The 25,132-nt window shown below is 41.7% G+C and overlaps 1 protein-coding gene across 1 annotated transcript in view; it reads right to left on the bottom strand.

Annotated features, from left to right (window-relative positions):
• The window catches only part of LRP1B (LDL receptor related protein 1B), a 2,110,020-nt gene that overhangs the window by 712,148 nt on the left and 1,372,740 nt on the right, over positions 1 to 25,132 (bottom strand). The window contains exons 30-31 of the mRNA XM_077447755.1: positions 15,124 to 15,298; positions 7,015 to 7,109 (exon numbers count right to left, since the gene is read on the bottom strand). Coding sequence (XP_077303881.1) covers positions 7,015 to 7,109; positions 15,124 to 15,298 — 270 coding nt within the window. The remainder of the gene's footprint in view (positions 1 to 7,014; positions 7,110 to 15,123; positions 15,299 to 25,132) is intronic.

Below are 25,132 nucleotides of genomic sequence, written 5' to 3'. Positions count from 1 at the left end.
TCACTTAGGAGTGTACTCGCTTTTGTTGAGTTTTTTTTTTTTTTTTTAGTTATTTTGAGGGGATAGCAAATTTACACTGTTATACAAGCTGTACACTCACTACTTAAATTGTAGCAAACTGTAATTTCTTCAGTGTTGTCACATTAAACGATATAATAAAATATTTACAAAAAAGCGAGGGGTGTACTCACTTTTGTGAGATACTGTATGTAATTATGTAACTACTGTATGCTGTCATCCATCAATGCTCCACAACAGCCAACTGCAGATGACTTAATTAACCCAGCTGCTCCAGCCTTCCATCCTCATGCAAACAGCATTGGAGCTGTCACAATAACCGTGGCACAATTGAGAGACTGCCCCCCTAGAGTAGGCAGCTCAAAACTATCACCAGCATTAAAGTGGTGAGTGTAATGTCACATATGAAAGCAGGGCCATAACACGTTCTCTATCTGCAAGTAAGTCTTGTTTATTAGGTAACATCTGGCTGTGTTCTTGTCCTGGTCCATAAAACTGCAGTAAAGTAACATTTGCTGTTAATTTCTGCATGTTCCAGCACACACAGGGCTCCGGATGCTCAAACTGTGCTTGCAGGGGCTCACATAAAGGCTGACTGACCGAACCCAATAATAACGTTCCTACAATGGCACAGTATGACTTAACCGGCCTTGGTGGGCACTGTAATGGATATACTCAGTGTATGCATTATATATACATTATGAGAACAGTTAATATTAAATATTTCAAAGACACATTACAGAAAGTGCTGTCTAAACACCCGCTGTGCATTCAGCAGGGTCCCTAATCAACACACTGCAGACTGCGAATGTGTTCCCATAACTGTAAACACTTATTTTTTTGTATAATGTCACCATGTTCCATCTATTACAGGTCCATTAAATCTACAGTGTACGTTTCTATTTATAAAAGGGGCCTACTAACAGCATAATCATATATAATAGCTATAATATGGGTAACATAATAACAGTCATGCAAATATTTCCATTCTGTGGCATAACAAGAACTATTTAGCATTATATTTACATTTGTTGTTCTGCTGAGAACAAGTTATCGGCCATATTAGAGAAAGCGATGTTGATGGTGGCGCAAGGGAAAATGACTGCCTCTTGGACTGGGGAAAACTCTCTCCATTAAACTCTACTTTACTTTACATCTTTACTTACGTTACTTTTATCTTCTCCCTCCACAACATTGTTATTAAATCACATTTTAGTCTCAATACTATATTACGTCTAATGTCTATCCATATGTTTTGAATGTTATGCCACGTACACATGATTAGACATTCCGACAACAAAATCCATGGGATTTTTTCTGACGGATGTTGGCTCAAACTTGTCTTGCATACACAGGGTCACACAATGCTGTCAGAAATTCAAAACGTCAAGAACGCGGTAACGTACGACGAGCCGAGAAAATTGAAGTTCAATAGCCAGTGCGGCTCTTCTGCTTGATTCCGAGCATGCCAGAGATTTGTGCGTCGAAATTGTGTACACACGATTGGAATTTCCGACAACTAATTTTGTTGTCGGAAAATTTGAGATCCAGATGTCAAATTTTGTGTGTCGGAAATTCCGATGGAAAATGTCTGATGGAGCCTACACACGGTCGGAATTTCCGAAAAAAGCTCCCATCGAACATTTTACACCAGAAAATACAACCGTGTGTACGCGGCATAACTGCATTTTTACTCCCTCATTCAGGCTTCTTAAAGTTGAATGCCAATACAAAGACAAGAAACTCTTCTGCTCTCCAATGTAGTAGTAGATACAATTGGCAATATATGGTATATAAATGGTATTAAGCCAAATGAGAATAACTATTGTTTAAACATTAAAAGCATGTGCAAAATGTGCTTGAATGTGTAGAAACACATACATATATAAATATATATATATATATATATATATATATATATATATATATATATATATATATATATATATATATATATATATATATATATAAATAAATATATATATAAAGTGCAAAATGTCCACATTATAAATTCACACTAAGAAAAGTGTTTAGAAATCCACTCTAAAAAGAATGGTTAAAAACATAAAATATAGTAATTTTGTTTTTTAAATAAGTGACAAAAAAGTGTTGTTGAAGTATTGATCTTGATAAACTGGAAATCAACATCCAGATAAGAACATAATAGTATGTGAAGAGTGATAAAGGAAACCACCACCGATAAAACTGAGGCTTACCAGAATGTATGGACTCAATAAGGCATATGCCCATGGAGTCCTCAGAGCTTTGCAGTGACTTTACATCAATGATTGGAAAACATCAGCGTTGTAGATGTTGAAACACCGGAAGTTAATAACCACACTTTCCTCCAGGGGACACTTGGGTCTTGAGAAATGGAACCTTATAAGTATAATCCGTAGCATGGACTCACAGATGTGTAACCAAAAATGAAATAAAAATCCCACAGTGTGAATCCTCTTAACCACTACAATACAGGGCACTTTCGCCCCCCTTCCCTTCCCAGCCCAATTTTCAGATTTCAGCGTTCTCGCAATTTCAATGACAATTGCGCAGTCAAGCTACACTGTACCCAGATTAAATTGTTATCATTTTGTTTGCACAAATAGAGCTTTATTTTGGTGTTATTTATTAATGACTCAATTTTTTATTTTTTGTGATATAAGCAAAAAAAGAGCGGAAATTTGGAAAAAAAACTATATTTTCTTCTTTCTATTTTAAAAGAAATCCAATAAAATCAAATTTTTTCAAAAATTTAAGCCAAAATGTATTCTGCTACATATCTTTGGTAAAAAAAATTTGGTTAAGTGTATAATAATTGGTTTGTGTGATCACGGACATATGTAAGAAAAAGATCATGTACATATGTGTGCAGGTGATCACGGACATATGTGTGCAGATAATCATTGGAACATGTGATTTTAGTGGGACATATGTGGGGGTCATGTTTTTATTATTAGGGACATGTGTTTTTATTATTTGGGGACATGTGTGTTTTGGGGACATTTGTGGGGACATTGTGTTTATACTGTGTGGTGTGTTGTGTGTTTTATACTAGACTGGTGATCAGTGAGGAAAAAGCTGTAAAAAACAGCTCATACTCACTGATCATCAGCCGGCTGCAGCGATCTGCTCTCCTCTCCTCAGCAATGACTTCCATGTGAGGAGGAGAGGAGCCGATTGCCTAGCAACCGGCTGTTTGTTTACATCACATGATGGCCGTGATTGGACACGGCTGTCATGTGATCAGGAGGACCAATCACCGAGCCCTCCTGCCGATCCAAGATGCGCCGTGTCCGAGTGACACGGGCGCATCGGGACCACGCTGCTGCGCGGGCACACGCACGCGCGATCCCCCTACTTCTGATGGACGTTCAGGAACATCCACTCAGAAGTAGAGAGCTCCCACCTGGCCATATAAGTACATTGGCCGGGTGGGAAGTAGATAAAGGGGTTTTAAAGGTTTTTTTTATTTTTTTTAATAACAAACATATCATACTTACCTCCACTGTGCAGTTAGTTTTGCACAGAGTGGCCCCGATCCTCATCTTCTGGGGTCCTTCGGTTGCTGTCCTCCCCACAAGAGCTAACCCTTCCTCTGGGAAGCGCTCTCCCAAGGGGGTTAGCTTGCAGGTGTGCCCCGTGTGATTAAGTCGGCGGCCATGGCCGCCGAGTGTATCACTCGGCCCCGCCCCGGCGAGCTGCATCATTGATTTGACTGACAGCAGTAGGAGCCAATGGCTGTGCTGTTATAAATCATCCAATGAAGAACCCACAAGAGCTGGGGGAAAGCAACACGGGATCACGCCCATGGAGAATCAGGGCTAAGGTAAGTAAAACAGAGGCTCGGGGGGGGGGGGTGCATTAAGGTGAAAAAACACAAAGCTTTACAACCCCTTTAACAGGAAATTTATTATAAAAGGTAAATGGATACACTAACATTTAGGTAGAACAACAAGCGCTTGTATAACAGGACTGGTAACGCAATGGGAAAAGTAGGCTCAATCCGACGCGTTTCATCTAAGAATCATCTGGGGATGATAGTGGCTTCCTTTATCACTCTTCACACACTAGTATGTTCTTATTTGGATGTTGATTTCCAGTTCTTCGAGATCAATACTTCAACAACACTTTTTTGTCACTTATTTTTTCAATTTTTTACTTATTCTTTTAAATTTTTCACTGTCCTGGACTATATTTTATGGTTTCGACCATTCTTTTTAGAGTGGATTTTTAACACTTTTCTTAGTGTGGACTTATAATGTGGACATTTTGCACTATATATATATATAGCCGATGAACGAATCAACTTCGGGGGGGCTGACATCACGGTAGTGTCCTGGAACTCTGCTTCAAGTTGCAAGGATTTCCTCTCACTTTCTGTTTGGCTATAGGACAGGAAGGGAAAGGAAATCTCCACAACGGGACACAGATAATGAAAACAATCTGACAGGGATTATAACCCTCCCTTGGATACAGACTACTTCAGTAGTGCCCCTGGATGACGTAATTCTGTTACGAAACGCATAGGGTGGAGCGATGCGCTGACGTCACCTCGTGTGGAGTAGTCTGTATCCAGGAAGGATGGGTTTGTCCGTGTGCGTCCGGCCGGCGCACCGGACTTAAGGCTGATGTTTTTTCCTGTACACTGTAAGTGCAATTTATATTTTATTGGAGTGAAATAAAAAAAGGTTTTTTATACTATTGGAGCTTTACTTTTTTTACATGAAACTGATGTGCATCCATGAGTTTTAACTATATGGGAGATATACCAAAGAGGCTTGTCTAATAACCTAGCTGATGGAGAGGGTGGCCTAAGGAGAGCAGCAGGATCAATTTCAGATTGGGGGATATAATATAAATCTACACGTTTTTGTGACCCTCTGTAGTGGGGGGTCATGAACTTCTGGTAAGAAGCAAACCTTCACACTTTGGTGGCGGATTGTGCACTATCCATCTAACATAAAAACAGTGTGTTTCCCCCCCCCCCCCAAAAAAAAACAAAAAAAACAAAAACATTCCCGTCGCTTAGAGACTGGTATGAATTTCAAGGTCTAACCCTAGACAAAAAAACAAGAAAAAAACATGTAGGGTCCCTCTCAAACATCACTATCAGACCCTTATCCAAACACACAGTCTGGCAGGCTAGTTAAGGGGTTAGGGGAGGGGGGACGAGCATAGATCTTCCCCCCCAAACCATAACCCCTCATCAGGGCTGGACTGGGACAAAAATGTGGCCCTGGACTTCATCCAGACCGGCCCACTCTAATTTTGCAAACACGCACAAAAACAATATGCTGTGCACTTGCATGAGAGTGACGTCATCATGGCCCAGCTATCCACACAGCAAGAGCACGCAAAGTGACAGCATGCTGCTGGAGGGCTTTGCTTCAAAGGTAAGTTTGTCATGTGACAATAATCAGTGGGAAATGCCGGCAAAGTGCCACTGCAGCGCCACTTTGCGGGCGGTTGTAACCCTTTTTTTGGTCGCTAGCGGGGGTTAAAAAGCGCCCGAATAGCGACGGCACACCACCCCAGTGTGAAAGTAGCCTAAGAGTAAAGTGTCCCAGTGCAAGAAAACACAGTGTGATCCCACTTGCTTCCACCTTGCACAAGTGTTATCACACTACCCAGAGTTTTTTATTGCACTGGGACACTTTCCTCTTAATGCATTTTTTGCTCTTTTTTTTTTTTTGCTCTGCATATTCGAAGAGACCAATTAGCACATTCTTTTGCACTTTCATACCATGGACATAGTTTGGATAATTATAAGCATGCTGAAAATATTTTTTGCACTTATTTTTGGCACATTTCAATATTTTTTGAAATTTTTACCTGGACAGGTTCCTGCAGCACCGTTATCCTCCGGCCTCCCTCGTCCACCTCTCTGCCTGTTTGCTGCTCTCCGGACATCGCACGGGTGGCCCTGGCTCATTTCAATTCAAAGCGACCGTTACCGCGGGGGCCGCCGGAGATAGCCGAGTTTTGCTGGACAAAGCCGAAGAGCTGTCAGAGAGGGGGGGGAAGCCGTGTCCGGAAAGAGCCGAGCGGGGGCGGAAAAGGACGCGCGCGGGCCGGAGATGTATGCCGTATCCGGAAAGAGCCGAATGGGGCGGAAAAGGACGAGCGTGGACCGAAGGTGGCCGAGCGGGGGCGGAAAAGGACGAGCATGGGCCGGAAATGTATGCCGTATCCGGAAAGAGCCGAATGGGGAGGAAAAGGACGAGCGTGGACCGAAGGTGGCCGAGCGGGGGTGGAAAAGGACGAGCATGGGCCGGAGGTGGCCGAAGATGTGTGCTATATCCGGAAAGAGCCGAACGGGGGCGGAAAGATCCGAAGTGCGCCGCGCTACATTTGTAAGCTCGATACCTAGCCGTGGGCAATACAGCGGTGCTCAAATTAATAGCTGCGCGTTTCGAGCAGCCATTAATTTGACAGGCTGACACTGAAACCGGCCCACTGAGCCATCGGCCCACCGGGAAACTCCCGGTAGTCCCGATGGCCAGTACATGCCTGCCCCTCATAAAGCACCTTGTCCACATGTTCACAAGGTCAGGGGCCTCTTCATCACAACCATGGCCCGGTGGTTGTGGGAGTTTGTAGTTGGGAGACTTATTGGATTCTGTAAGCCCCCCTTATCATGTGGAAAATAAAGTAGAATAAAACATTTAAAGTCACCGTACACAAATATTAAAAAAATCAGAAAATAAGGGAAAAACACAGATACAAGGAACACTAAAAATAATCGACCCTAAATATACATGGCCCTTCACAAAATATAGATAAAAAAAAATAGTAGAATGCTTCTTCAAACACATTTTCCTAAGCAATCCAATGAGAAAAATATACATTTTAAATTTCAACTACATTACATGAAAGGCAAAATCAATAATTGTGTGGCAAATTCAGTTTCACCAAAAGCATTCTACTTTTCCCTATAAACAACAATAGCAATACACCAAAGGGGGATATATGGATTGTATTGTGAGCGGTACTTACCAATTGGCTCCTTTTGATTTTGAAAAAGGATCTTGCTGTTACTGCCATCCATGTTTGCCATATTGATGCTGTTTCCATCCATCCAGAAAATCTTCCTTTACAAGAGAAACAAAAAAATAAACATGTTATGCAAAAAAGATATTTCCGAATTCATCCAGATTGAAACATGTGTTTGGTTTTAGGTCAATAACACAACGGCCAATTTCTATTTTTATTGTGGCCAGAAAAATATTCCCTGCGCCAGGGGCTGAAAAAAAGGATTAGGATCCTTCAATTTATTCCCACCTGGAAAGCCAAAAAAATTGCCTGTTTAAGACCACCCAAAACTGAACAGCAACAAGGTTAAATCTGCTTTAATCGGCTTTGGTCAAAAGTGGTCGAAAGAGCAAATTGTGCACAGGAAAGCATGTTTGCAAAGTTATTATGAATACTTATGTTAAAAAAAAAACAAAAAAAACAACGGCCACAGTGCCTTGACTCTTTCAAAAGTACCATAAACAAATATTTAAAAGATTGGTTGATGTAATTAGGATATGAATATTGTAAATCTTAAACATATTAACCTAGAAGGATTTGCTCCCTTAATGACCATGCGTCGCTTTAACTGACAATTAACTCTGTACACAAACAAATTTGACATCCTTTTTTTTACCTACAAATAGAGCTTTCTTTTTTGTGGTATTTGGTATTTGATCACCTCTGTGATTTTTATTTTTTGCACTATATAAAAAAAAAGACAGAGAATAAAAAAAATAAATAAAAAAAAACAGGGTTTCTTTACTTATACAAAAAATATATTAAAAAAAACTAATTTATTCCTCAGTTTAGGCCAATATGCATTCTTCTACATATTTTGGGTAAAAAAAAAAAAAATTGCAACAGGCGTATATTGATTTCATTTGCACAAAAGTTATCACATCTACAAACTATGGGCTAGATTTAGGGACTTGTTTTTTTTATTGTTTTTACTGGTAATGGTGGCGATCTGCGATTTGTAGCAGGACTGCGACCTTGCGGCGGACAAATCTGACCCCAAATGACACTTTTTGGGGACCAATGACATTATTAAATTGATCAGTGCTATAAAAATGCACTGATCAATGTAAAAATGACACTGGCCGGGAAGGGGTTTAACACTAGGGGGTGATTGAGGGGTTAAGTGTGTTCCCTGGGTTTGTTCTAACTGTAGGGGGGATGGGCTAACATGGACATGACAGAGATCGCTGTTCCCGATCACTGGGAATAGAAGATCTCTGACATGACATCTGGCAGAACACCCAGTTCCCCATTAAGCCTATGTAAACTGTGATTGTGGGTTGCCGGTGGACATGGACGTGGACCCGCGTGCCCACTATCCCCTTTGCAAAGACAGACGTAAACATATGGCGGTTTGCGCAGGAGAGCCGACCTGCTACAGTATAATGATGGCAAATGGTCGGCAAGAGGTTAAATTGACTAATATTAAGGACTTGGGTCTGTTCATTGAGAACATTAAAGCTGAAGTCTAGTCATTTAAATGAACAACTCTTAGTTCTCCAGTAACTCCCTAGACAGTCTCTGGTAAGAATGTTTTACTCTAGAATTGTGAAATGAAAGTGTAACTCCACTTTGTTGAGAAAAAAGCATAGATCGCTCCTCCTGAGTGATCTATGTATATTACAGGGATTTTTACAAATTTTTTTGCAGATTCCTACTTTTTGTTATTCTGAAGAAATCCCTGTGTCTGTGTCCATGTGGGAAAGTGAGTCTAATGGGAGTGGTTTCATAATTCTTAATCACCTGCAGGGCTCTAATGAGGAAAGCTGCTGGGCCTGCATCCCTTTAAACTTGTTCCTATTGGGAGCATCTGACCAAAAATGACATTTTTGTTGCAGGGGATGCCTGAAATGTGACTTCTATCTTAGGGCAGACTTCTGGGAAGATCAGTGAGCCAATCACACAAGCAGGAAATGACATTCTGTGTACAGAACAACTCCATGTAGCCATATTGCATTTTCAGAAAATTACAAAGCTGCAGATTGACGTGTAATTTTAAAAAACATTCAATTACAATATGACCTGTGTCTAAATTTTAAGCGCTATATTATTTATTCCTCACGAAAGTGGAGTTACACTTTAAATGTTGGCTGGGTGGAAGTTCTATAGAAATGTGCATGCAGACCACCATAGGCAACATAAACCTTTCGCTAGTCACGACACTGCTGTAATCCATTAGTCTACAAGGGGCATATATGGGTGGGGACAAAAGGGCTGAGTGGCCCAATGGGTTGATTTACTAAAATTGGATAGTGCAAAATTGGGTCCAGTTGTGCATGATAGCCAATCAGCTTCTAACTGCAGCTTTTTAAAGAGGAAGTAAACGCCCCCCAAAAAAAAGTCTTAATTTTCTAATATTACAATATTTTTTTACATTGCCAAGCAAAATATATATAAATTACTCCAAAACGAGTGTTAGAAGTACCTTTTTTTGATGTTTGATTGTGTTGTGTCTTCCGAGTATCGTCTGCACCATTCTTAGTTCTGTTTTCCAAAGCCAATGCAGACATAATTTCCGCCCTTAGCTCGTATCCCTGTCGAAATCTCGCGCATGCGCCATAGCGTCTTAACCAAGCCTCGATCTCAATTGCTGTTACTACAGCAACAGAGTAGCTTTGATTGTTTGCATCTTATTCAGTCACAAGGGGGAGTATCAGGAAGACTAGAATCATCCCTGCATCATGAGACTTCTCTTCTGTGCCGTTCAGAGGGGAATCTCGCTCACAGGCAATTACAGACATGCAGGAAATACAAAAATGGCACTATATACATGTGTATACATTACATACTTTAATGAAAGAACGTATTGCGCAATCGCGCATGACGTCATCCAAGATAAAGAGATGATTTTCAAGGAAAATACACAAGTATGTGCACTTGCACAGGCAGCGGTTAGCTGCCTGTGTTATCTAGTATATTATAAGATTAAGTTTACTCTGAGGGTTTAGAACTACTTTAAATTAAGCTTTGCCAAAAAAAAAAAATGGAAGTCGATTCGTTTCTATGCAGAGCTGCACCAGTTTTTGTAAATCAACCCCCAATGTATACAGCCTGGAAGTGAGAAAGCTGCTATAAATAATACTAATAATAATAATATAAATAATAATAATTATTATTTTACAAAATTCTAGGCACCCCCAATCTACAGAAAAGTAGTATGTTAAAACCTGTTGGGGGAATTCCAATTTTCTAAAACAGTGAATAGAATCAAGGAGATGACAAGCAAAAAAACATATAAAATACATTGAAACAGAAATTGGTAATTAGTCAATTTAAAAATAAGCTACCTGGGCAATTTTTTTGGAACCTTTTATATATATTTATCAACCCATAAAAATATAAAAACATATTTTTTATTCTTTAAGTTGCATAGGTGCATTTTATATGTTGAATAGCAATACAATAACATAAAAAAAGTACAAGCAAGTTCTTGTACCAAATCTATTTTTATCACTGCCCCAGTTTTTGTCTACTATATTAAAATTCTTGATAGTAAAATACATGTTACAGTGATATTCTCATCAATCATTCAGCTGATTACACAAACATTGTCATCCACAGGATTATTCAGTGGGTTACAATGTATTCTAGGCTGGCAAGAAGTGTGATTTTGTAGATTGCATGTTATTTTTGTAGGCCCTTTTTAATATTCAGAGAAAAATATTTCTGCTAAAATGTATCCTTAAGGTAGACCCTAATGCATCACTCAGAAGACAGACAGTTATCTGTGGTCCCCCACCATCCTTTAAATACTTACTGATTCATACTTTGCTTTTAAGAAAATAATGGTGTAATAAATTGACTTAAACCCATCTTTTCAAGTAATTGTTAAGTAGTTGTTTTCTTATAGTACACTATACTATATGGCCAAAGGTTTGTGGACACTTGACTTTACACCTTTCTGAGCTTGTTGGGCATACAATTCCAAAATCATGGGTGTGACCATGGAGTGGTCTATGCATTCTTACTATAGCGTATACCTGGCTTTCACTCCTCTTTGGGGGGGGGGGGGGGGCTTTCTAAAAGGTCTTGGTGAATTTCTGTAAGCCCATTCAACCATTCAATTTTAAGAGTATTTGGCAAGATCTTGTTTACAATAGTCATTTCAATTCATCCCAATGGTGTTTAGTGGGGTTGTGGTCAGGGCTCTGAAAAGCTCCCAAGTTCCAAGAGGAACGAGGAGATTGTTTTGGTTTCTCTTTCTTTTTTAACATCAAAAGCTACAAGAAATGTAGCTGCTGACTTTGAAAAATCAGGTACCTATCAGTGCCTGTATTCCCACAGCTGGTTCTTTGTATTGCTTTGGGTCCCTGGCACTGCCATCTTGGATAAATTAGCCAGTTGTGGTTTCCTGAGGAACCAAAGCTGACTCCTCACTGCACATGGGCAAGCTCCTGCTGTACTTTTTGAATGGTTCTGCAGCTGCGAGGGGGAGAGGCATCATCCTCACCTAGGCAAGGACTGCGGAAGTATGAGTGAGTACAGATTATAATCCATATTCCCTCTCCAATTTCTCCATAAAAAGCCTGTAGTTCAGTTACAGGCCGAGGAGAGTGAGTAAACAGATGAGACGTCATTTTTTTGAGTCAATGGAGGAAAGGAAATGGAGAAGCCCCATCCTGGGTTCTAGACTTGCCTTGGAAGACTTCCGTCTGGTCTTTCTGAAACGGCATGGACCCAGGATATCCCCACATCTCGGCTTAATCTGGAAGACTTCCACCCGTCCTCTCTACAAAGTGGCAGACCCTGCTGGCCCCTCCTATGGACATCCTACCACTCCTACTAATCTCCTAACACTTCCATCAGCTCATTCCCCACAGTTATAACCTTTTGTACCACCTGCCCTACCCTATTAGATTGTAAGCTCTTCTGAGCAGGGCCCTCCTAATCCTCTTGTATTTTATTCTATTGTAACTTTATTGTCTCCTTTTTATATTGTAAAGCACTGCGTAAATTGCTGGCGCTATATAAATCCTGAGTAATAATAATAATAATAATAATCCAGCGTTGACATCCCGAGTTAATCATACAATGATGAGCCTGTTTATACTTCACTAAATGTGAGTTGCCCGTTTACTGTTTTATTTATCATTCAATTGTTTTAACTGTCTGCACTTAGAGGCGCTTTTTTCTTTTCCTTGCTGATTGCTGAGTGAAGCTTTACCTTAATCTGTTAAACCATGTATTTATAGACCTGGCTTTGGGCATAGGCAGTTAAAACTAAATAAGGGCACATCAAAATGTTTCATAAGTAAGACAGCACAATTAAAAATATTTAATTATAAATGATTTTAATTCTTACAAACCCAAATGTGACAGGTCCTCTTTTACAAAGATTATAGAGTGATACACAAGGAAAATGTTGTCAAAGGAGAAAGATCTGTTGCTTTCATCCTGACCCTAGATTTACCACCTTGAGAGTCACCAACCTGAAACAAGTATGCAACCAATTGCAGAGTGCTCATTTTTGGTCACTCACGTACTGTATAGCAACAAAAGGATTCAAATAATGGCACGTACTCGTACACCTTAAATACCTTGACAATGTCAACATTTAAGTTTCTACTCTGAGAGGTTCTCTTAATGGAGTTAGCACATACTACACCAACACACCAACAGTAAAACCTTTTTTATTAAATTTAAACATTTGCATCCCACAAGATAATCATGAGAGATAAAATGATATTAAAAAACTGTACAGGGAGGTGGCTCTAACTGCATGTCAAGTATGAATTTGACATGTGTATAATAATTAAAAAAAATTGAAAAAAAAAATTGACAGTTATACTTCAAATATCCATCATTAGAGGGAATAAAAAAAACATCAAACAGGCCCTCGTTAATTATATTATGTGCCAGATTTTTCATTTGGAACAAGGATCTCGCTCATTAAATTGTGACTTGATGACAGATCATCAAAGTTACTAAAATAAAAAAAAAAGACCTGGATTTTGTTCTGGTGATACACCTTGTCTTTGAAGTTCAACTTTTGATGCTAACTTTATCTTGTTATCTTTCTAGCAAATGTACATAAAAAAGGAAAGACGAGTTATTGAAGCAACTTGTTGTTGAAATTTTGGAAGAATGCTTGACAAGGGTCAAACTGTGTTTTGTAATACTTTTTGAAACACAGGAGAGTTCACATCAACCTACAGCAAATAAAAGAGATAGAACATGGTCAAAAACAGGACCCAGTTTATGTCTGTGTTTTTGCATGGACAAAGCTAGGCAAGTTTGTTTAAGGCGCAAACCTTGGCAGTATTTCTATGCTATTTCTCTATGCCTTTATGCCACTTTGTGGACTCAGCCAAGCTGATATTTCATTCTGTTGCCTCTGTTGTGATTTTTTTGCTTTCTTGGTCCAGCAATCAGGAGAGCTATTGCTGCCATAGGATAGTAGGGACACCCACCCTGAGAGAGTCTCCAGGAAAGACTAAATCAAAAAGGGGTAACCTCCAGAATGGACCTAACATCTACATCATATAGAGAAAGGTGGTTGGTCCAAAGTCTTTAATGGGAGCGCAGGGGCCTTCAAGGTTTATAGCATGGAGAACAGTAGTGAAGTCACAACTGTATCCAAATGTAATCTGAATGTCAATGTTAGGTCTTAGCTATGAAAAAACATATCCATTTGCCCCATGGTCAGGTTTTTGGGTACACCCCAATATACTGTGAGTCAGTATTACAGAAGTGTGCTATCATTTGCATGCTTTGTAGATATCTTCACAGGTATCTAGCTGAATGGAAAGCTCACACAGAGATGCTATATGTACTATTAAAGATGATAAACGTAGGCCAATCTAACTCTCAGCCCTTGTACACACGGTCGGATCGTCCTATCGGATGTGTCCTATCGGACCGTTTTGTCGGATAGTCTGACTGTGTGGTCTCCATCGGACTGTTTCCGTCGGAGTATCCGACGGACCAAGTTTTCCAACTTGTCCGTAAAACATTTTCTGACAAAATGCTCCAATCGGACATACTCCGATCATGTGTAGCCTACTCCGACGGACAAAGTGCCACGCATGCTCAGATCAAATTCCTAGACCAAAGCTATTGGCTACTAGCCTGAACGTAGTCCCATCGTAACGAAATAATGTCATCACGTTATGTACAATCGGATTTTCCGACAATTTTGTACAACGTGTGTATGCAACAGTTTCGGACGAAATCGGTCGGACAAAATCCGACAACAACGGATTTGGTTGTCAGAAACCGTGTGTACAAGGGCTTAGGCATGAGCCTCTATGAGCTACACATCTTACCTCAATGATCAAGAGTAAGGGCAATCAATTATAAAATCAAATGCCATACATAAACATATATTAATAATCATAAAAAGGTCATTGGTTTTTGCTGAGAATATCTTTAGTTTACTGTCCCAATCACATCTAGTCAGATTTCAGAATTTGAAGATAAGTATTCCATATTATGCAAGATACTGCTTCTCATTCTTTTTATTTATTGTAGCTGAGTCCTCTCCAATGTTGACAGATGTCTTGCATCTTGGTAGGCAGGCAGTTCAAACAGAGCAGCATCTTGTCTCATTTCTTTTCAAGAGCTTATCAGTAGGTAAACCTAGGTAACCTATTAGGTTCATTCTGCTGTCTCATACACACACAAAGGCAACTTATTAGCCTAAATGGCCTTTGTGGCTTTTACATTTTTCTGAACAGATCATTTTAAAAGTTTACGTTAATGGATAAAAAAAAACTACAGATATCAACATAAATGGCATTCAGTTGTGTAATTCATGTTATACTTCCATATGTGTACCAACTCGTATTACACTACATCACAATGCAGTAGTCTCAACAACTTTATGTTTGAAAAAAATATGGTATTAGGTAGAAATCCACATCAATGACACCTACTTTACTGCCACATTGACAGAAAATCGTGTTGTCCCTGTGCTTTGCCAAAACACTACTTGGCTACCCCTTAAGTCTGCAGAATTGTGTTTCTCTTTAATGTAATTATCACACATACAACAGTTACTGCAGTTAGCTGCTGTACCCCTCTGCCAATCACTTCATGGGAATCAATAAAAAAAAGAAGAAAGCTATACTTTACCCTCTCGCTGGGTGAATAGCAAGGCTCTGTGCTTTATCAATGCCATGTATAACTGATGTCTTCAGAGAGCCATCCAACCTGGCCACATTAATTTGCGTTTCGTCAAATTCTGAGCTGATCCAGTACAAATTGCGAGATATCCAGTCCACAGCCAGACCTCGGATACTGTGAATATCTGAAAGATAAACATAAGCAAGAAACTGAACTTGTAACTTTACTTTGGTAATGTATTCCTTAAAGTAGAACTATAGGCAAAACGTTTTTCCTATTTGGATAGAGTAAAGGAAAGTTTATAACCCTGTTAGATTTTAAAAATTTTTTTTTGCCATCTCTGTCACACCATGGAGATTTCCCATTACTTCCTGTCCAATAGCTAAAATCCATACAAATTAAAGGAATCCCTTGGGCCCCCCCCCCCCCCCCCCAGGTCACCAAAACTAGTGTCCACATTGGAAGAATTCCCTCTATTACTTTTCTGGGGACAACCCAAAATGTGGAATTTTCTTTTATGTTTCAAACAGGACCAATAGAGAGGGTGAATTTCCTTAAGTCCTGGTTCACACTACTGCGGTTTAGAAATCATGCAAGTTCAGCCGAACTTGTGCAATTTCAAACCGGAAATGTAGTCTGACTTCAGGGAGCGATTTGACAGAAATTTGTGCGGGTTCATGCAAAGATGTCTATTCAAATCACCCCGGAAGTCACCAAAAGGAGTACAGGAACTACTTTTGGGAATGATTATAGCGGCGCACTGATTCGAATGGTGCCATTGCTGGCAATAGCCTCCAATTTGGCATGCGATTTGACATGCCAAATTGAATGCCAAATCGGCCCAATGTGAACGTGGACTTACGGGGGGCACAGACAGCAATAAAAATCGAATAGGTGTTCTAATCCAACTCCACTCTATCCAAAGTAAAAAAAAAAGTTTTGCCTTTAGTTATACTTTAATAAATCAATAAATCTAAGTAGTCTGTAGTTGAAATGAGCTGTCATATATCAGATGAAAAGAGCCTTGCTGTGTAAGTGTCTGTTGTGTCAGCTGGTGAGGGGAAGGAAATTTGAGTAATTAGGTGGGCCTATAGGAGTAAATGCACTCAAGCTGGGCATTGTGAAGTTTACTGGTAGCCAAAAGAACAGGCATGGGTGGGTGAGTGGCATGAAGTCTACAATGTAGTGTCTCTTTCCTCATGTCATGATTCCAGATTGCAATGGTCAGCAGATCACTGATTTTTGTGTTATTTTACAAATATGTTGGCATATAAAATAACACCTATATATATACTATATGGCCAAAAGGGTGTGAACATCTTACCATCACACCTAAATGAGATTGTTGGATGACTTATTCCAAAACCACAGGCCTTAACAAGTGTTTGCCTTCTTTTTGTGCTGTAAAAGCTTTCACCTATTTAGGAAAGCTTTCCAAATTTTTTTTAATTATGTCTGTGGAATTTCTGCCTATTGAGCCAAAAGGGCATTTGTGTGGTCAGGTACTGATGTTAAAGGAGAAGATCTTTGACAAAACTGACATTCCAGTTCATCTTAAAGGTGTTCTTGGTATGGTTGAGGACAGAACTCTGTGTAGGCCACTCAACTTCCTTAACAGTCTACACCAAACTCATAAACCCATGTCCTTATGGATCTGGCTTTGTGCACATAGGAAATTAAGCTGGAACAGAAAGGGGCCTTCACCAAAATACACAATTTGTCAAAAATGTCTTTGTTTGTTATAGCATTAACTATTCTCTTCACTTGAAACACCTAAACTCAATAATTAGGAGAGCTGTCCACATACATTTGGCTATATAGGTAGGCGCAATTTATGTCTGCATACTTTTGGCTATGCATTGTATTTGTTACTATGTATGCAACCATTTAATTGAATTTGTCCTTTAGATCAAATTCAGTTATAACTTTATTGTAGCCAAAATATTCTACAGAACCATAATTGTATCCTCGATTGGCTCTTTGAAAGGACATTAATAATAATGGAAAATGTCTGTGGAATGTCTGCCTATTAAGCCAAAAGGGCATTTGTGAGGTCATATACCGATGTTAAAGGAAAAGACCTGGGTCAAAATTGGCAATCCAGTTCATCTTAAAGGTGTTCATAGTATGGTTGAGGTCAGAACACTGTATAGGCCACTCAACTTTCTTAACAGTCTATACCCAACTCAAAAAGCTATGTTCTCATGGAGCTTGCTTTGCGCATATCAGAAAATTAAGCTTGAACAAAAAGGGGCCTTCCCCAAAATGCACAATTTGTCTAAAATGTCTATGTATGCTATAGCATTAACAGTCCTTGAACAGTCACTTGAAACACCTAAACTCAATAATTTGGAGAGCTGTCCACATACATTTGGCCATATAGGTAGGCACGATATATGTCTGCATACTTTTGGCTATATAGTGTATTTGTTACTATGTATGTAACCATTTAGTCGAATTTGCCCTTTAGATCAAATTCAATTATCACTTTATTGTAGCCAAAAGATTCTACAGAACCATAATTGTATCCTCTATTGGCTCTTCGAGAGGACATTAATAATCATTAACGTCTTACTGCCAAGCACGTTGAAATCCTGCAGCAACAATTATCATTAAGCTACACTTACGGTCAATAATAATTCACTGGAATACATGGTGGGAAAAATAAAACTCTATCCTATAGACTGCGGCCATGCAAATGAAGACAGTCAGTTTTGGTGCTTTGGGTATTCTTTACAAAATGTCCTGTCAAATGTTTATGTTCAAGCTGCAAACGTTCCCCACCACATGGGAGATGAGTACACGTGTCATCCTTAATAATGTAATCCACAGCAGCTGTAGTGGAGAGGCAAAAGTAAAGCAAATAATACAAGTACCCAATTCCCAGAATAATATTATATGCACAATGATATGTTAGACTGTATTTAACTGCAGCTGATGGCCTTAGCAAAGTCACGTTGTCATTTAATGGAGACAAACCAAACAAAAAGGAAAGGCGCTATTGCAGCCAATAAGATACTTTATTTTTTATCAACTGCACTAAAAATTAATAACTGGACTCAATGGTTAACATCACTGTCTGTGTATTCTTATTTTTCTTGTTTTTATTTTTTATTTTTTTAACACGGTACTGTCAATTTCCCATTATTCCTAAGGCTTGTAATGAAAGTTGATTCAAGCTCGTGTATCGTCCAGACCAGATTTTCGCAATGCTTTTTGATTAGGTTTACTAAAGATTTAAATTTAAGCTTGTAAGGGGTCCAGAACATTGGCGCCATTGTTCCTAATTGTACCAGAAGAAGAGATCACAATATTCCAATTCTTAAATCTCTTTACCGGTTGCCTGTGGCTTTGAGAATTGAATTTGAAATGATTTCTCTTGTTTTTAACTGTTTGCTTAATCTTTTCTCACTGCATCTTATGGTGGCCATGCATGCTTTGATAAATGATTGATTTATTTTCCAATCAACCTCCTCCAATAGGAATAATCAAGATATAGTTTAAAATTATTTGATTGATATGCCACACACGAGGAAGTGGATTTTGCTAAAGTATAACAGTAACCAGAGTATTTTTCTCAGCGAATAGGTGCAGGATCTCCCCACTCCCAAGACACCCCTTGTCTTTGCCCCTACCCGCTCCCTGTTTCTACCCCCTGCCCACCTCCCAGTACCACCTCTTTTAGAGAAAACAGAACCAAATATCATGTTGTGGTGCTTAGTAATCTGCATGGAATTTGGTAATTATAATAATAAAAATCAGTAAGTCAGCAACAATACCCACCCCGCAATAATACACAACCCCAACAATATTAGATTCCCCCCAGCAACAATAGTTTGCTTGCAACAAAATACCACCTTGCAACAACAGACCCACCCCAGGAACAATAGACCCCACCAGCAATAACAGATCTCCCAGCAGCCAGCATTAATAGACTTTCCAGCAATCAGCAACAATAGACCCCTCCTCAATGGTAAATTGTTCCCAGCAACAATTGACCACTGGCGATATAAGACTCCTCCCTCAACAATAGATCCCCCAGCAACAATAGACTCCTCCCTCAACAGTAGATCACTCCCAGCAACAATTGATCCACTAGCAATATAAGACAGGGGGGTCTTCTGTTGCTAGTGGGTCAATTGGTGCTGGTGGGGGCAGTAACTGTAGACTTCCCCAGGAACAATGGATTACCCCAGCAGCTGCAACCATTGGACCCTTCAGCACACCCCACTATCCCCTGCCACTGCACACATTCAGTCCTGGAGGTGCCGGAATCGCCCCCCCCCCCGCTTCCTGCTGAATAAAAGCCCTGACAGTAACTGTTGTAAATTATCAAACACTCGTCTGATCCGGTAATCAGAAATGTGACCAGAGATAAAAGCTATTCACTGCACAATATGTAAATAATAATGTAGATTGCTTCTAACTTCTGATGGTGAACCTGCAAAGTATTTGGCTAAAAGTTTGGGTTCTAAGGGATTTGCCACAAACCTATGGGGGGCGGCAAACCTGAACCTCATCCCTACTCAGGTCAATAAATAGTAACTATTTGCTATTCCTAGAGCCCGACTAAAGACTGAGGAGTTTGCTTTTGTTGTTGTGGACCCAAGCTCTGGAATTTTCTACTACTACTAGTTTAGGAGTGATTGGTACACTTGAAGTGTATTGATACGTAAAGTGGATCTTTTACTAAATTTCACATCCGTATGCATCTCTGTGTACTAATGTGAAGTAACCTAACACTTGTATTTACTTATTTATTTATTTTTTGTTTTGCTTACTTTTTTTTCCTCTTCCACTTCCTGGTTTCCCTAAAGACAATGGTGATGTAGCCCCGGGCACAAGATGCCCCCTGGGAAGGTTATGGCACCACAGCCTTCAAGTGGAATTAAACCCTCCTAACTTTCTCAGCCAAGGAAGCCGCCATCTTAGCCTCCGCTTGATCTGCAACTGCCATGGTGCTGCACATGTGATCAGTTACCAGTCATTTGATGGTTTGACAGTTTGGTTGAGGCCACAAGAAAATGTGACAGTTAGCTTTCCAGGTATGCCAGGAATGTAACTGCTATTTGAAACAATTAAATTGACGGGTTTGTCAGTATCATCATGCTGCACATGCGTGACATGAATGTGCATGACATTATGTGCCTCACTTTGTGAATGCATCATATCAAATTACAGGCATTTCCTGGGGAAAAAACTTCTCCCTGAGATCTCGCAAGATCTTGGGGAAGAGTTTTTCCACCAACAGATGCCTGTAGTGTCCTATAGCACGGCGCATGTGCGAAATTAAATGCACAAGGTTATGCACTTCATCTTGTGCATGCACAGTATCTTGGACAGTTTTAAAATGGTGGTGTGGGAAGTGGGACACAGTCAGCAAAGAGGCAGGACAAAAATAGCTATGTATGAAGAAGAATTCACAGGAAATAGGTAAGTATGATTGTTTATTTGCCCCTCATTAGGGTATGCACGTTTACAGAATAGGAATGGGGAGGATAGAATGATAACCACTTGCTGACCGCCTAACTTGGTAAAATATGTAATTTGTTTGATGTTAAAGTCTGGTTAAACCCACAAGTACTTTTTTTTTTTTACCACTACTATTCCTTTATATTGGCTTTTGGAATTTACAAATGCAACAATTTAGAAATCAGATGAAAGGTTTAGCGCTGGAAAACACTTTTTGATAGATAAAGTTAATTTTATATACAGCTATACAAATCAGATGAAAATGAGGGACAAATGAGGAGGAATGAGGGACAGATGGACATTGCTCCCAAATCAGGGACAGTCCCTCCAAATCAGGGACAGTTGGGAGCTATGCTGCAACTAGATGCCATAAACCTTGTATTTTCTTTTCCCTAAGGTGCTAGACTTTCAGATAAAAGTGATCTCTGTGACGGATTCACCGCAGGATCACTTTTAGAAGTGGCGGGAGTGGTGCCCCCTCTCCTGTTGCTTCCCGGTGGTTCCTGGGATTAAGGTACCGATTGCTGAGCCTGGGAACCCATCCAATGTCAGAGGTGGCTTGCTATAGAGATAAGTGATGGTGCCCCGAGACGACGTGATATATCACAAAACGCGTAGGGTGGTGTGACACGCTATTTTTTGCCTCAAACTACCAGCTGGAGAAAGGACATACCTTTGGAGAATTGCATTCTGCCGATGCTTCCCATTGTGACATGCCTAATCTTACAGTAATTTTGTAAGTGTATTTCTTATTATTTGATACTTTTAATAAATGTTTTTACACTATTTGGAGCACATACTTTTAATAAATGTTTTTACACTATTTGGAGCACTTTCTTTCCCTTCTTATTGTGGACCATTAATTTTAAACACATTGGAGCCCCTTTGAATTGTGGTCTTGGATGAGGGTGGAGTCTTGTTGGAGGATTGATGAACACGTATGGTCTGGCTTGATCTCTTAGGCCGCATACACACGGGCGGACTGTTCGCCCAACTTTGTTTGTCAAACAGTTTCGGCAAACAGTCCGCTCAAAATTTGCATGAGCGGACTTGCCCACACACGAGCGGACTGTTTCAGCGAACTGTTTGCCAAACAGTTCGCTCAACTTTTGAAATGAACGGACTCGCCCACGTAAGGCGGAGGCAAATCCGCCCATTTCGAGCGCGTGTACAGGTAGGCGGGGCCCGCGAAGGAGACGTCGCGGGCTCCGCCGGCTGGAATGGGCTTAAAGGGGAACCCCAACGCCGAAAAAAATCGGCGTGGGGGTTCCCCCAAAGTCCACAACAGACCCTTGTCCGAGCACGCTACCCGGCCGGCCAGGAAAGGGAGGCGAGCGAGCGCGCCCTCCCTCCTGAGCCGTACCAGGCCGCGTGCCCTCAACATGGGGGGTGCCTTGGGGAAGGGGGGGCCGCGCGGCCCCCCCACCCCAAAGCACCTTGTCCCCATGTTGATGAGGACAAGGGCCTCTTCCCGACAACCCTGGCCGTTGGTTGTCGGGGTTTTCGGGCGGGGGGCTTATCGGAATCCGGGAGCCCCCTTTAAGAAGGGGGCCCCCGGATACCGGCCCCCCACCCTATGTGAATGAGTATGGGGTACAATGTACCCCTACCCATTCACCTGTGAAATAAAGTACAAAAAAAAACACAACACAGAGAAAAAATATTTTATTGCACAGCTCCGGGGGTCTTCCGTCTTCGGGGGTCTTCTCGCCGGACTCCTCCGCTATCTTCGTGTAGCTCTTTTACTAGCGGAGGAGCCCGGCTTTCTTCCTCCCCGCCGCCGGCCTCTTCTCCCGACTTTGGGGGTCTTGTCCCCCTCTTCGGTTCTTCTGCCGGGCCACCGCGCCTTCTTGTAGCTCTTTTACAGGCGGTGGCCCGGTCTTCTGTCGCCGCTGTCGCCGTCGCCGCCTTCCGTTCTTGTTCTTCTTCTTGTTCTTCTTCTTCTTCCCCAGGAGATGTTGACACGTCGCTCTCTCCGGCCGGAATGCCAGAGCCGCGCTGTGCGGTCACTTATATAGTGACAATGGGGCGGTGTCACATGGTATATGTCACATGGGTTGGTCACATGGGTTGATGTCACATGGGGACTATGACATCGTAAGGGGGCGGGGTCACCATGTGACCAACCCATGTGACATATACCATGTGACACCGCCCCATTGTCACTATATAAGTGACCGCACAGCGCGGCTCTGGCATTCCGGCCGGAGAGAGAGACGTGTCAACATCTCCTGGGGAAGAAGAAGAAGAACAAGAAGAAGAACAAGAACGGAAGGCGGCGACAGAAGAACGGAAGGCGGCGGCGGTGACGGCGGCGACAGAAGACCGGGCCACCGCCTGTAAAAGAGCTACAAGAAGGCGCGGTGGCCCGGCAGAAGAACCGAAGAGGGGGACAAGACCCCCGAAGTCGGGAGAAGAGGCCGGCGGCGGGGAGGAAGAAAGCCGGGCTCCTCCGCTAGTAAAAGAGCTACACGAAGATAGCGGAGGAGTCCGGCGAGAAGACCCCCGAAGACGGAAGACCCCCGGAGCTGTGCAATAAAATATTTTTTCTCTGTGTTGTGTTTTTTTTTGTACTTTATTTCACAGGTGAATGGGTAGGGGTACATTGTACCCCATACTCATTCACATAGGGTGGGGGGCCGGTATCCGGGGGCCCCCTTCTTAAAGGGGGCTCCCGGATTCCGATAAGCCCCCCGCCCGCAGACCCCGACAACCAACGGCCAGGGTTGTCGGGAAGAGGCCCTTGTCCTCATCAACATGGGGACAAGGTGCTTTGGGGTGGGGGGCCGCGCGGCCCCCCCTTCCCCAAGGCACCCCCCATGTTGAGGGCACGCGGCCTGGTACGGCTCAGGAGGGGGGGCGCGCTCGCTCGCCCCCCTTTCCTGGCCGGCCGGGTAGCGTGCTCGGACAAGGGTCTGTTGTGGACTTTGGGGGAACCCCCACGCCGATTTTTTTCGGCGTTGGGGTTCCCCTTTAAGCCCATTCCAGGCGGCGGAGCCCGCGACGTCTCCGTCGCGGGCCCCGCCTACCTCGAAATGAGCAGACTTCCCTCCGAGCGGGAACAGTTTGCTCATTTCGAAAGTAGCCTACACACGGGCGGACTGTCCGCTCAAACACAGTTTCAGCGGACAGTTTTTCGGAATTTCCGAAAGACTTTGTCCGTCAAACTGTCCGCTGAAACTGTCCGCTGAAAGCCCACACACGAGCGGACTGTCCGCCCAAACACTGTTCAGCGGACAAGGTTGGGCGAACAGTCCGCCCGTGTGTACGCGGCCTTAGGCTGCGTACACACGCGGGGACTGTTCGCCCAACTTTGTCCGCTGAACAGTGTTTTGGCGGACAGTCCGCCCGTGTGTGGGCTTTCAGCGGACAGTTTCAGCGAACAGTTTGCTGAACAAGGTTTTTCGGAATTTCCAAAAAACTGTCCGCTGAAACTTGGTTTCAGCGAACAGTCCCCTCGTGTGTAGGCTTGTTCGTCAAACTAAGTTCCGCGCATGCTCAGAAAGGATTTACACGCCGAAAGTTGTAATGCAGTGTATAGGACGTTGTATTTTCCGTCCCGTCGTACGTGCCGTTCACGTCATCGCGCACGGTTTCAGCAAACTGTTCGTTCGTCGTGTGTGGGCAAGTCCGTCCATGCTAATTTTGAGCGGACTGTTTGCTGAAACTGTTTGACGGACAAAGTTGAGCGAACAGTCCCCGCGTGTGTACGCGGCCTTAGAGCGTACTGTTTGAGGACGTCCGGTAAGGAGCCAATCTCAATTTTTGGTGGTGGTGCACTATAGTATGTCTCGTGGCTTGGAATATGAACCAGAAAGTCAAGGCTACTAGATGTGACACGTGGTGTTTTTTACAACTTACTGTTTTTCTGGATTCAGTTTAAGGACTATCAAAGAAGGACACATTTAGATTTTCAGTTGGTTTGCTTATGCTATATTATAATCCTTTTTGAAGTGTATACATTCATATATTTTGCACACTTTTCTGTATAATCTGTAGGTATTGGTGCTATTCTTGCAATTCTTGTGATTTATAACACATGTAATATGTGATGCTACACTATATTTATTGTTTGTTTTCCCAAATATAGTTTCCCATACAGGAGGTGTATCTTGAGTTTAACATATGCAATAGGTGACACTGCACTGCACTCACTGTTTGTTTTTCGTATATATAGCCTCCCATACGGGGGGCGTATACCCTAAGATTAATTTTTAGGGACAGCGCGGTTCTTCTTCTCTCTTTTAAAGGAAACGTGTAAAAAAAATTATTTAAAAAAGCAATTAAAAAAATGGAAGCGCCCCCCTCATCAACACGTGCTCTCACGCAGTAGTGAACGCATATGTAGGTTATGCCCACATATATAAACAGTGTTCGCATCACATATGAGAGATATCGCCATGAACATCTGAGTGACAGCAATATTTCTAGCACTAGACCTCCTTTGTAACTCTAAACCGGTAACCTGTAGAAATTTTTAAAGCATCGCCAATGGAGATTTTTAAGTAGTTTGGCGCAATTCTACGAGTGCGCAAAATTTTAAAGC

Source organism: Lithobates pipiens, unplaced genomic scaffold (assembly GCF_037356315.1).
Source record: "Lithobates pipiens isolate NorthernLeopardFrog02 unplaced genomic scaffold, aLitPip1_a1.2 Scaffold_22, whole genome shotgun sequence".
Taxonomy (NCBI): domain Eukaryota; kingdom Metazoa; phylum Chordata; class Amphibia; order Anura; family Ranidae; genus Lithobates; species Lithobates pipiens.
The sequence above is the reverse complement of the archived record's forward strand: the minus strand, read 5'-3'. Positions and strand labels throughout refer to the sequence as shown.